This window comes from Thalassophryne amazonica, chromosome 7 (genome assembly GCF_902500255.1).
Source record: "Thalassophryne amazonica chromosome 7, fThaAma1.1, whole genome shotgun sequence".
NCBI lineage: Eukaryota > Metazoa > Chordata > Actinopteri > Batrachoidiformes > Batrachoididae > Thalassophryne > Thalassophryne amazonica.
Genome location: NC_047109.1, coordinates 115,177,438 through 115,190,737, shown reverse-complemented (window position 1 = coordinate 115,190,737; position 13,300 = coordinate 115,177,438). Strand labels below are relative to the sequence as shown.

The following is a 13,300-nucleotide window of genomic DNA, read 5'->3' as shown; positions in this document are numbered from 1 at the left end:
AATTGGAAACTAGTATTGGCAGAGGTTTGCGCTGTACGAGCGCTGTGCTCTAGTTCTTCAGTGTCTTAAATAGCTTCCCTAATTTTTAACTTTAGCTTTTAAATGGATAAATATTGTCAAGTAAAACATCCTAAAAGGTTTTCAGTGGGACATCCTGTGAAATCCAGCCCTGATTTTTCTTTTCTTGTTTGAATCTGCCAGGAGTGAAGCCCTTTAAGTGTACAATATGTGATGCTTCATTCACCACCAATGGCAGCCTGAACCGTCACATGATCATCCACATCAAGACTGCCAAATGCTCCGTGTGTGGTGAGAACTTCAGGACCAACCTGCTGTTTAGAAAGCATATGAAGAAGGAGCATGCCATCGAAGTCCGACGTAAGGATACTGTTTCATGACACCGCGCTTACACACGAGATGATACATTCTGTTATGTGTTGATAGCTTCTAAGAAAAGGCTTAGTTCAGCCTCATGGCACAAACTAATTAATGAAATGACAGTGCATTCAGTTGTAGATATGGATAGTCAAGATGATGAAGAGGAGGAAGAGGAACAACAAAAGGTGTCGAAGCGGCGGTCCATGGATATCATCACCCTGACCGAGGAGCAGGCAGCGGAGTTGGCCAAGGATCCGGGCGAGGAGGCCTCGGTGTCTGAGCGGATACTCGCCCAGTCTGCTGCTGAGAGGAATCGGATCAGTGAGATTAAAGACAAGGTTGGGGAGCTGGAAACAGAACCCAAGTTTGCAAATTGCTGCAACTTCTGTCCTAAGAGTTTCAAAAAGCCCAGCGACCTGGTCAGGTAAATCTCACACTGGCTTAAAACCCAGACATGCTGGTCTTTATGTGAGTTTGGCAATTAATTTTTTCTTGCCAATTGAAAAAAGCTCCACAAAATATAATTTCCATAACTTCTTCTACAACCTAAGACAATAAATCGTGCAAAGACAAATCATGTCCTTGATTAGGATCCAGTAACCCAAGTTTATTTTGCTAATTTTTTCAAGGCAGCTGGCCTGTATTCACAAAAGTATGTAATCAGAGTCTATCATATACAAACTGAAATAGCTGAAATACCAAAACCTTTTACCAAAACCTTTTTAATATCCACATATTTATTCATAAAACTGCATATATATTCCACTTATCCATTAAATATGTTGATGGAATGAGTCTTTCTATAACCTTTAAAATTAATCTGATGTTAATATAACATAGAAAGTACAGAGAATTTTATTATAAATTAAACATTTATTCATGGGTAAGTATGCAGGATTTCAAGGTGCAGTCAGGGATTGGAGGGTTATGCAGTTTGATGACCTCAGAATTGCATCTCTGTTTTTTTTGTTTTGTTTTGTTTTGTTTTTACCGACGATGTGGTTCTGTTTGCTTCATCAAACACTGGACCTCCAGTGTGCACTGGGGCAGCTTTGAGGCTGAGTGCAAAGTGATTGGGATGAGGACTGGCCTCACCCATGAACAAAAGAGTCTAGAGGTTCAAAAGGTGACCTTCTTCTATGAAGGGTTCATGGACATCAGTGGACCAAGTGCAATGACGTTAAGGTAGACTATGTTGTACCACAAAAAAGTATTTTTGTATTGGGACAATTTATTATTCATTCATTTATTTTATATACCATATTTTCTGGAGTATAAGTTGCACCTGTTAAATGCCTGCTGAACAGAAAAACAAAATGTGTTGCGCTGGAGTATAAGTCTCACCAGACTATGTTCTGTTTTATGATCTCTTTGAATTGGAATTTTTGTACATTGTTGTAGTGTATTTTTTGTTACTCCCATTTATTCTTTTATTATTGGAGTGTATTTTGTTTAGTGCTTTGATTCTTGGAAAAGTTCTATATAAGTAGTCATTATAATTTCTATCATTAATAACAAACTTGTGAAACTTCAGTGTATAAGATGCACCAGAGTGTAAGTTGCAGGGCCTCCCATAATTGTTACAAAAAAAAAAAAGTGCAACTCATACTCTGGAAAATGCATTACCCATTTATTCCAACTAAGGGTCATAAGGGGACTGGAGCCTATCCCAGCAGTCATTGGGCAAGACGCGGGGTTCACCCTGGACAGACCGCTAGTCTATCACAGGACCGCAGTTTATTATTTGGTGTTATATTTTTGGTCATGCTGTATCTATTTCGTAGCTGGTGTCATTGAAGAATAATGTTAGCGATAGGAAGCTAAACAGTTGTAAGTATGTTGGCTGATTCCCCCCCCCATCGTTTCAATCTCCATATGTCCAGGCACATTCGAATCCATACTGGAGAAAGACCTTACAAGTGTGATGAATGTGGGAAGAGTTTTACAGTGAAATCAACCTTGGACTGCCATGTGAAGACACACACAGGTCAGTGCTTTAGTCCTAAATTTAATCACTAATGGTGTCACAGACGGTGCTATGTAATAGGTGCCGCTCATTGATTTTTGGGAGCATTTGGGATCCAAAAAAAGTGGAAAAATTGTATGAAACGGCTTACATCGGCTTGCCTCCACACAGACTGGTTTCTAAAATGCTGACCTGGCAATCTGCCCCTTAAACCAAAGTAAGTTGCTGCGCCCGGATACGCCCTCAGCCAGAACCTCAGCGAAAGCTGCTTTTGCTTTAAATTTTTACCTGAATGGAGCACAATCAAACAAGTGTCAAGCTGTACTCACTACGAATTCCCCGATTAAAGACGTTCTAACGTGACTGAAGCTGTTACGACTACGAACACCCCTAAGTTACCACATACTCAGGATGATTTGTCAAATTATAATGGAGTTGTTAACCAGACAGGATGCCCAAGGAGTGACAAAAAAGTGTGCTGTAACAATTTTTATGACTAACGGTGAGCTGTAGTAACTGCAAAGGCATAAAGTTGATCAGCCATAGCATGAAGTTATGGGAAAGAGCAAGGAAAGCTATGTTTTGGATGTAAGTGAAGATCTGCAAGCAACAATATGGTTTCCTGCCAAGAAAAAGCATGGCAGATGCAGTGTTTGCTCTGAGAGTGCTGATGGAGAAGTATTGAGAAGGCCAGAAGGATTTGTATTGTGTGTTTGTGGATTTAGAGAAAGTTCATGATAGAGTGCAAGAGAAGTGTTGTGGTATTGTGTGAGGAAATGTGGAGTGGCAGAAGTGGAAATGCACAAAGAATGTGATACCAGTGAAACGCATGCATTCAAGGTGGAGGTGGGATTTCATCAAATATCGGCTTTGAGCCTTTCTTATTCACAGTAGTGATGATGAACAGGAGAAGGGCAATCCAAATTTTCCCCATTCTTCCTGTCTTACTCTATGGTTGTGAGACTTGGATGCTGACCAGTAGACTGGATGTTTTTGGTACTAGATTCTTTCAGCGAATCTTTGGGTGCTTCTGGAATAACTTTTTATCAAAGGAACAGTTACTTTGGGAGTCTCAGAATAGGCTTGCCACTTCTGCTGTCATAAAACATCAGCAAAGACATCTCAGTAACATGATATACTTCTCTGGACATGGCCCAGTGTGCAGGTGCTTCAATGATGAGGACCCAAGGAAGTGTAAAAGGCCAAGGGGACGGCCATTTTTCATCTAGTTGTTGCAGATAGATGGTTACTTTCCAGAAGTGGGAATGGAGTGATTGTCTGACTGGGTCATTGCCATCCACAAGCCAAAGCGGTTCTGTAATGTGGCGGATTTGATGACTTGAGGCACCGACACGTGCTCCTAGACCTGAGTGTGTAGCGTCATAAGATTCTACATATGATGTATCATGCCCATTATAGCTGTGATTGTCCTGCCGGGATCTAACCATCCCAGATAATTATCGTTTGTCCAATATTTCTTCATCCTGTTGAGAATACAATGTCTCTTGGACAGCTAGGTCACAGCAGGACCATTGAAAGCAGTAATGGACAGGACAGCTTCATTGCCTGATCTTCCAGTATAGTCAAATATCCAACACATATTGCTGATTCTTTTCAGCATTAAGCTCACACGTATCGGCAGTGGCAGATGACAAAGGTCCAAATTTTTTCGTAATGGCATTGAGACAATATCTTATACTCTGTGATATTGATAGAGCTACAGGATGCATTCACGCAGTCAACCACAAGTTTTCTTGTATTTGCAGGACAGAAACTGTTCAGCTGCCACATGTGCCACACCTCCTTTGCTACAAAGGGCAGCTTAAAGGTTCACATGCGCCTTCACACTGGCTCCAAGCCATTCAAATGTCCGTTCTGTGATCTCCGCTTTCGGACTTCAGGGCATCGGAAAACTCACATCCAGTGCCACTTCAGGACTAATAATGACAGTCGCAAGTCCAAGCGATCTTCCTCATCTAGTAGTCAAACCACTCAGGGTCAAGACCCAAGGACTGGGCAAGATGTGGCAACAGGTCAAAGACAGCAGCAGGTGGCTCCGGAGGCCCTTCAGCCAGTGGGTCTCCTACAAACATCCAACTCTGACCCCAACATGTACCTTCCTCCAAACCAAGTCTTGACAGGGCAGTTTGACCAAAGTTTACTCCAACAAGGGCTGGTGGGACAAGCCATATTGCCTGCTTCCATGTCAGGTAGGACCAAACCAGCATACACTGTACATGTACACACAAACGGGCACAGACCAACAAATCTAAAGCCCCTTTCACACTGGCATATTTGTAGAGCTGCTTATTGTGGCGTACCGTCTGCACAGAGTTGAGCACCTCTATGCCCACTTTTGGCAGCTCTACATCGAGTTTTGCTCCCTACGCAGCAGTATGTTGAGGACTACACGCGTAGGATGGAAGAAATTAAGCACGTTTAATATTGTCCCTCTCTCTCTTTCTCTCCCTCTGTCGCTCTCTCTCTCTCTCTCTCTGTCTCTCTCTCTCTCTGTTCAAACCTGAAAAGTGCTGTGACTAATAATGCAGTCGCTGCATGTCAGTGCGCTCATCAGACGACCTGATCGATCAGGACTGATCAAACCTGAATAAGCAATGTGACTTTTCAAAATAAAAGCGCTGTTGCTGCATGTCGGTGCGCTCATCAGACGACCTGATCGATCAGGTCTGATCAGATCAGCGGGCCTGATCGGAGCAACCAGAACATTAAAAGTTTAAAGAGTCACAGCGCTTCATTCACAGCAGCCTTTAACACAGCCAGACTCAGCAGCATCTGTACACAATGAAAATGATCCATCAAGACAAAAAATAATAATTAAAAAAAAATGTTAAATGACTGTTTCTGAGCTGCACCACACTGTGCAGTAGAGAACAGAGCCACTTCCACAGAGGCAGAAAATAGCAGCTTTGGCTACATACGTGACAGTAATGCAACTGTAAAACCTTCATGATACAGTCCACTGTTTTCCAAGTGCAGTGATGTGTTCTGCACAGCCGGCAGGAGTGAACTAGTTTTAAAAAGCGGCAAGGGCTACACGCGACTGTGTGCACACATTAAAAAGCAAACACACGCAGCTGCAAGCAGATCCACGAACATGGAAAAAGTGTGCGCGCATTTCAGGCATACGGAAATGAAACACAACACCGCAATATGCAGCTCTACGAATATGCCAGTGAGAAAGGGGCTTAAGGGGTAGTGGCAGTGCATTACGGCTGTTTGAGTAGCCACTCCCATCTTTGTCATTTATTATCCTTTATTGTGCCGTGGCTACATTTTCATTTTAGTAACAAAGCCCCAAACTGAATTCCTTGCTTTTTGTGTAATTTACTGACATGTGGTTGTTCAGTGTGGCCCCTCTAGGTGGTACATTTTCTGACAGTAGGACTTAACACGAATTGTTGGCTTCAATTCAGCTTTGCAGACTTTCACACTTAAATTGATGTCGACTGCCTTGTTGACATGTCTTGCTGTTTCTGAGCTGATAGAAGTAAACATACAAAGTGTAAAAGGTTGTAAATATACGTAAATGTTCCAAAATCAGACTTGTATTGTTTGCAGTCAGTTATATTCCCTTCATACAGCCGTCGTCTTTAGTATGAGGTCGAGTGGCTAGTTAGCGTGTAACTGTTCAGAAAATTAATTTGTTGAGATTGTGTGAGAACTAATAATTATTCTTCCAGTATGATTGTGTTGAGGCTGCTCCCAGTTAGTGCTTTTACCAAATCAAACTACACAGATACAGTGACTATAAGTCATCACTGCATCCCCAAGCTTGGGTAAACTCCATCTCACAAGTTCCCATTTCTAATGTGTCTCCAACACTAGAATTTAACTTTTGTCACATCTTGCAGGAATCAGTATTCTTTATACCAGAAAAAGACCTTGTGTTTAAAAATCCAAACAAACACCAACACAGGAAAATACTTTCCTTATGGGTTATTTCATGTGCTCATTGCATAAATTTTAAATTTGACTCTCACATATAAAAATGTTCAGTTTAGAATCAGTTATAAAATGCAGTTGAAGATTGTAGCCAGGTTCCTTGTTTAACATCATTCAAGTTATAAGGTTCATGAAACATGCTTTTTAAATCCCATACACAGTAATATTATCATTAAATTTTCTCAGAAATAAGAAATATTTTTGGGGACTTTTCCACAGCTAATTTGAGATTTTCTCCATTGATTGTTTGTCAGTGTCTTTCCTACTCAGTCTATATATATATATATATATATATATATATACAGTATTACTGTACCATTTAATATTCAAACAGAATCAATTCAATACACAATTATGTATGCATATAAATAAATGTAATTTGCTTATAGTTATAATTGTTGTATTAAAATCTAATAAATGAATGAATAAAATGTAAATAAAATTTATATGTATAAATGGGCATTCAGAAAAACAAAATGAAGGTGAAATTTAAGTCCATGAATAAATACGTAAAAATCCACTGTGTAGAGTAAACTGCTGAATTAACAAATAATGACAAATCTGTAATATTATGTACATAAAACGTTGCAGGGTTGTGCCCCTCCATCCAGTTTGGTCTTAAAACTGTTAGTCCATGGGCCAAGTGCCAAGTAGGTTTTCAGTACCAGTTAAGTTGACAAAAGACAAAACGTAGAATCCAGCCTCAGTGTACCATGGCCTCCACAAAATAGTATTACTGCCATCCCAGCGTGGCAGCTGTAGCCAGCTAGGGGTCAATTAAGAATTACACAAATGTCAAAATGTAAAAATGCTCCAGTCATATTGAAACCTACACCACATTATTTGTCTGATCGCAAAGATTCCCAAAAGGTATAGTTTGGACTATGTATGACTGAATGTTCTGGAGTTATGGGGTAAAAACAGCAAAAATGGTGACAAAGGTCAGTTTCAGTTTGTATAGGGGTCAAAAGTTAAAATTGTTCCAATTTCGGTAAAAGGTTATGCAAATTATTGTTTGGCTTAATAGTGTTCTAAGAAGGAATAGTTTGCACCATCTGTCATGCTTAGTTATCATGTTACAGGGTAACATATGACACATTCCGTAGAATCCAATGGATGTTGACCTTGTTTGACCTTTACTTTGGAGACCAAACATTCAACACAGTTAAAACTATTCCATTTATTAGTCCTTTTATTTCAGCCAATAATTTGCTTGACACCTAACTGCATTGTGTTGCTGCTGTGTGTTTGGCTTATTAGCTATTTGTATTAACAAGCAATTGAACAGGTGTTTCTAATAAAGTGCCTGATGAGTGTATATCTGATTCACATGGGATAAGACATTTTGGTATGAAAGACAAAGATGGGAGTGGCTACTCAATAAACAACCCCAGTGCACAGCCATCACCTCTTAAAAAACACATACACACACACACACACACACATATATATATATATATATATATATATATATATATATATATATATATATATATATATATATATATATATATATATATATTAATGGAGCGAAACATCAATGAAGGGTGGCTCCCGGCTGATGACCCTGCAGTTACCCCACCGGCACTGGTGGAGGTGCGTCAGGCGGAAACGCCAGGCGGGTAGAAAGTACCTGTGATTCCAACTAGTTTCCCTGGATTTCCGGTGACCACTTCGAATAGGGCAGTTGGCAGCCAGGAAAGACTGGAGGGCGGTCAGGGAAGACTGACGGACAGCAGGAAAGACTGCACTAGGCGTGGACGGGCTAGTTACCCACCCCACAAGTCCTTGTCAAGATGACGTTGGACAGCCAATTTAACTATGAGTACGAGAAAAGAAAGACAGCCCGAAGGTCCACCGAGAGGCAGGATGGAAGATGGACCAAACTGGACGGACAACATGGTACGAATTGGAATGATAATTGCTAACGAGCAAAAGACTCTGAGGAAGTGTAGCTGCGGGTGGGCCAAGGTGACAACTTATAGGGGCCTGCGCATCCATCAGGGGAAGATGAAGTGTGGCGGAGTAAGCCAGATGCAATCTTGCACTGCCCCGGCAGATCAGACAAGCAGGAGACAGAGCCTGGTTGAGCACCACAGTGTTGCTGTTTCCGATGTTGCAGACGGCCAGAGGGGACAAGAGTACCTTTCCCAGCAGCAGGAGCACCAGTTATATCCGGAGCCTATTCCCCATAATGAGCAGTATGAGGATATCCCCCGCAGCGAAACCCCGACAAGAATAAGGAGGGAGAACCCCATTCAACAGCCCAAAGTGAAGTGGCCTAGAGCCAATGACAAAGAGGCATGGAGAGGGTTCGATCATGATCTGTATGTCAGCCTGAAGTCAGTGCAAGGCAATGTGTCCACCAAGCTGAACCTCTTTGGTAACATCATATATGAAGAGGGTAGGGCAAGGTTTGGGGAAAAAGTGGGGAGGAAGAACACGGCCAGGGAGCCAGGGAGAAGAGAGAAGGAAGTATTCAATCTAGTGAAGGAGAGGAGGTCCCTTAGGAAGGCTTGGAGGAAAGCTGGAGAAAATGAGAAAGAGGGACTTAAAGTACTGTGGGTCCAAATTCGAAGGAGGCTTATAACCTTGCAGAGAGTGGAGCGGATTCGAAAGCAGAGAAGAAGGAAGGAGAGTGAGAGGGCAAGGTTCTTCCGGGATCCTTTTAAGTTTGCCAGGAGCCTCCTCGAAGAGAAAAAGAATGGAAGACTGGAGGCTACGGCACAGGAGCTTGAGGAGCAGCCCCAGGCCTGAATGGCATGCCCTATAGGGTGTATAAAAGCTGCCCGACGGTGCTGAAGTTTCTTTGGAGGTTGATGAGAGTCGCCTGGAAGACCAAAGTTATTCCAACTGAGTGGGCTAGGGCAATAACTATTTTTATCCCAAAAGAACAGGACTCTCGTAGCATCAATCAGTTTAGAGGAATTGCCCTATTGAATGTGGAAGTGAAGATTTTCTTTTCAGTGGTCGCAAAGAGAGTGACCAGTTATCTCCTAGAAAATAACTACATTGACACCAGTTGTCAAAAGGCAGGCATTCCTGGTTTTCCAGGTTGTGTGGCGCATTCAGCTATGATTTGGAACCAGATTCAGTCAGCCAAGCGGGAGAAGCGCGATCTGCACGTTGTCTGGCTGGATCTGGAAAATGCCTATGGTTCGGTCCCTCATCAGCTCATTGCTTTTGCCTTGGAATTTTTTCATATTCCATCTTGTATTCAGAAGCTGGTATCCAATTACTTTAACTCTTTGCAAGTTTGTTATGCCACACAGGGTATTACCACCAATTGGCAACAGCTTGAGAAGGGCATCGCAATGGGATGCTCAATTTCCCCCATCATTTTCACGGCAGCTTTTGAGGTGATTTTGATTGGCAGTAGGCAGATGGGGCGAGGGTTAAAAACTGGGTCAGGACAACGGCTACCAGCCCTGCAAATTTACATGGATGATGTAACTAGCCTACTGCAAACAGCGTCATGTACTGTTAGGTTTTTAAGGAGGTTTGAAGAACTCCGTATCTCCGAACGACCGTATCTCCTTTACAGTGGATGGAGGAAAGATCCCGTTGTTGGTTGACCAACCAGTCCGCAGTCTGGGAAGGCTGTATACGGTGGAGTTGTCTGACACTCACATGCCTGCCATCATTTTGCAGCAGCTTACGGATGGGCTGGAGAGGATTGATAAGTGCCACCTCCCAAGGAAGCTGAAAGTCTGGTGTTATCAGTTCACCTTCTTCCAGCGGTTGATGTGGCCTCTGAAGCTGTGCGAGATCACTTCATCTGTAGTAATGAAGATGGATGCAAAAGCCAATAGCTTTATACACAAGTGGCTTGGGCTACCTCAAAGCCTCTCCGATGTTGCCCTGTTTGGGAAGACCGTGTTGCAGTTGCCACTGAAGTCTATTAATCTAGGCTACAGGCAAGAGAAGGCCAGGCTTGTTCTGGAGTTGAGAGAGTCAGCCGATCCACTCGAAAAAAACAGCAAGGTGCCAGTGCGAAGAGGACGCAAGTGGAAGGCTGAGGAGGCTGTTAACCAGGCCATCAGCAGGCTTGAGCATAAAGAAGTGGTGGGTAGGATACAGTCAGGGAGAGCAGGCTTGGGGTGGGGAATAGCCCCCAAGTTTTGGTCCAAGGCTACAAGAAAGGAGAAGAAAGGGTTGGTGATTGAGGAGGTGGTCAGGCATGAGGAGGAGAAATATAAGATCAAGGCCCTCAGCCAGTCGCGGCAAGGGCAATGGACAACGTGGGAAGGAGTTGTCAGTAGGACCATCAAGTGGTCCGATGTGTGGAAGATGCCCCAAGCAAGGCTTAGCTTCCTTATTCGGGCCACGTATGATACCCTCCCCAGCCCAAGCAATGTGAGTCTGTGGTATGGCTTGGAGGAAAGCTGTCAGCTCTGTAATGTCCCAAACCCAAGCCTCCAACATATCCTGTCTAGTTGCAAGACAGCTCTGGCGCAGGGTAGGTATAGGTGGCGGCACGATCTGGTTCTGCGGAAGCTGGCAGAAGTCCTTGAAGTGCAGAGAACGGAGGGAATTAAAGAGCTTCCTCCTAAGTCTTGGGCTTTTATCAACTTTGTTAGACAAGGGGCTGGAGTCCAACCTGTTGCTCAGAGGACAAGGTCACTGCTAACACCTGGATGTAGCTGGAACTTGAGGGTGGATCTCGATAGGCAGCTCAAGTTCCCCCCAGAGATTGTTACCACCTCTTTGAGGCCAGATGTTGTGCTGTGGTCCGCTGATGTTAAGTCTGTGATTTTGGTGGAGCTAACGGTCCCTTGGGAGGGAGGAATGGAGGCTGCCTGTGAAAGGAAGAGAGATAAATACACCGACTTGGTAGCGGAGTGTCGGGAAGCAGGATGGTCCGCAGTTATATATCCCGTGGAGGTTGGCTGTAGGGGGTTCATCGGAACATCCATTCAGCGCCTCCTTAGGAAGATCGGAGTGTCTGGAATAAGGCTGAAGAGGGCATGTAGGGAGCTGGCAGAGGAGGCGGAAAGAGCCAGCTTCTGGCTGTCGTTGCGTAGGAAGGATAGGTCGTGGGGGAAAGAGGGGTTCTAGGGGTGGCTGCAGGGGGCGGCAGGGAGACGTCCCTGCCGTTGCTCCACCACCGTGAGATTATCCGGGATTAATGGAGCGAAACATCAATGAAGGATGGCTCCCGGCTGATGACCCTGCAGTTACCCCACTGGCACTGGTGGAGGTGCGTCAGGCGGAAACGCCAGGCAGGTAGAAAGTACCTGTGTTTACAAATTAAAAAAAAAAAAAGTATATATATATAAGATTGCACATCATTTTTTGGCTGTATGTGCTCTGCACAGAGGTCCACTTTGGGCAGAGGTGCACTTTCCATGGTGGACTACACGTACCAAAGTACATCAGGTGGTCTAAAGACATGCGATTTGAGAAACAAACACATTTCCTATCCCACTGACGTTATATTTAGTGTGCTGCTTGATTTATTTATTTATTTTGAATCTGTTACCGAGGATGCACCGTGAGAGATCACAGAGCTGAGACACTCACATGAACATCAAATCAAAAATCAATTTCATTTATATAGCGCCAAATCACAACAAACAGTTGCCCCAAGGCGCTTCATATTGTAAGGCAAGGCCATACAATAATTACGGAAAAACCCCAACTGTCAAAACGAACTCCTGTGAGGAAGCACTTGGCGACAGTGGGAAGGAAAAACTCCCTTTTAACAGGAAGAAACCTCCAGCAGAACCAGGCTCAGGGAGGGCCAGTCTTCTGCTGGGACTGGTTGGGGCTGAGGGAGAGAACCAGGAAAAAGACATGCTGTGGAGGGGAGCAGAGATCAATCACTAATGATTAAATGCAGAGTGGTGCATACAGAGCAAAAAGAGAAAGAAACACTCAGTGCATCATGGGAACCCCCCAGCAGTCTAAGTCAATAGCAGCATAACTAAGGGATGGTTCAGGGTCACCTGATCCAGCCCTAACTATAAGCTTTAGCAAAAAGGAAAGTTTTAAGCCTAATCTTAAAAGTAGAGAGGGTGTCCGTCTCCCTGATCCGAATTGGGAGCTGGTTCCAGAGGAGAGGAGCCTGAAAGCTGAAGGCTCTGCCTCCCATTCTACTCTTACAAACCCTAGGAACTACAAGTAAGCCTGCAGTCTGAGAGCGAATCGCTCTATTGGGGTGATATGGTACTAAGAGGTCCCTAAGATAAGATGGGACCTGATTATTCAAAACCTTATAAGTAAGAAGAAGAATTTTAAATTCTATTCTAGAATTAACAGGAAGCCAATGAAGAGAGGCCAATATGGGTGAAATATGCTCTCTCCTTCTAGTCCCCGTCAGTACTCTAGCTGCAGCATTTTGAATTAACTGAAGGCTTTTCAGGGAACTTTTAGGACAACCTGATAATAATGAATTACAATAGTCCAGCCTAGAGGAAATAAATGCATGAATTAGTTTTTCAGCATCACTCTGAGACAAGACCTTTCTAATTTTAGAGATATTGCGCAAATGCAAAAAAGCAGTCCTACATATTTGTTTAATATGCACATTGAATGACATATCCTGATCAAAAATGACTCCAAGATTTCTCACAGTATTACTAGAGGTCAGGGTAATGCCATCCAGAGTAAGAATTCTTATTTTCTTCAGTTAGTGATGAGTAGTAAGATGTCCTAGCTTTACGGAGGGCTTTTTTATAGAGCAACAGACTCTTTTTCCAGGCTAAGTGAAGATCTTCTAAATTAGTGAGACGCCATTTCCTCTCCAACTTACGGGTTATCTGCTTTAAGCTGCGAGTTTGTGAGTTATACCACGGAGTCAGGCACTTCTGATTTAAAGCTCTCTTTTTCAGAGGAGCTATAGCATCCAAAGTTGTCCTCAATGAGGATATAAAATTATTGACGAGATAATGAATATGTGTGTGTGTTTTTAGGAATCCGCTAGCTTAGCGCAGCTACTAGCTCTTAGCCGGTTTAGCATGGCGGCTTTTCCTGTCTCTCCCGCACTTTTCT

General features: G+C 43.3%; 1 protein-coding gene across 1 annotated transcript in view; it reads left to right on the top strand.

The window, feature by feature from the left end:
* Positions 1 to 13,300, top strand: part of LOC117514799 (zinc finger protein 236-like) — a 240,910-nt gene that overhangs the window by 136,436 nt on the left and 91,174 nt on the right. The window contains exons 19-22 of the mRNA XM_034175391.1: positions 202 to 378; positions 511 to 802; positions 2,262 to 2,365; positions 4,111 to 4,554. Coding sequence (XP_034031282.1) covers positions 202 to 378; positions 511 to 802; positions 2,262 to 2,365; positions 4,111 to 4,554 — 1,017 coding nt within the window. The remainder of the gene's footprint in view (positions 1 to 201; positions 379 to 510; positions 803 to 2,261; positions 2,366 to 4,110; positions 4,555 to 13,300) is intronic.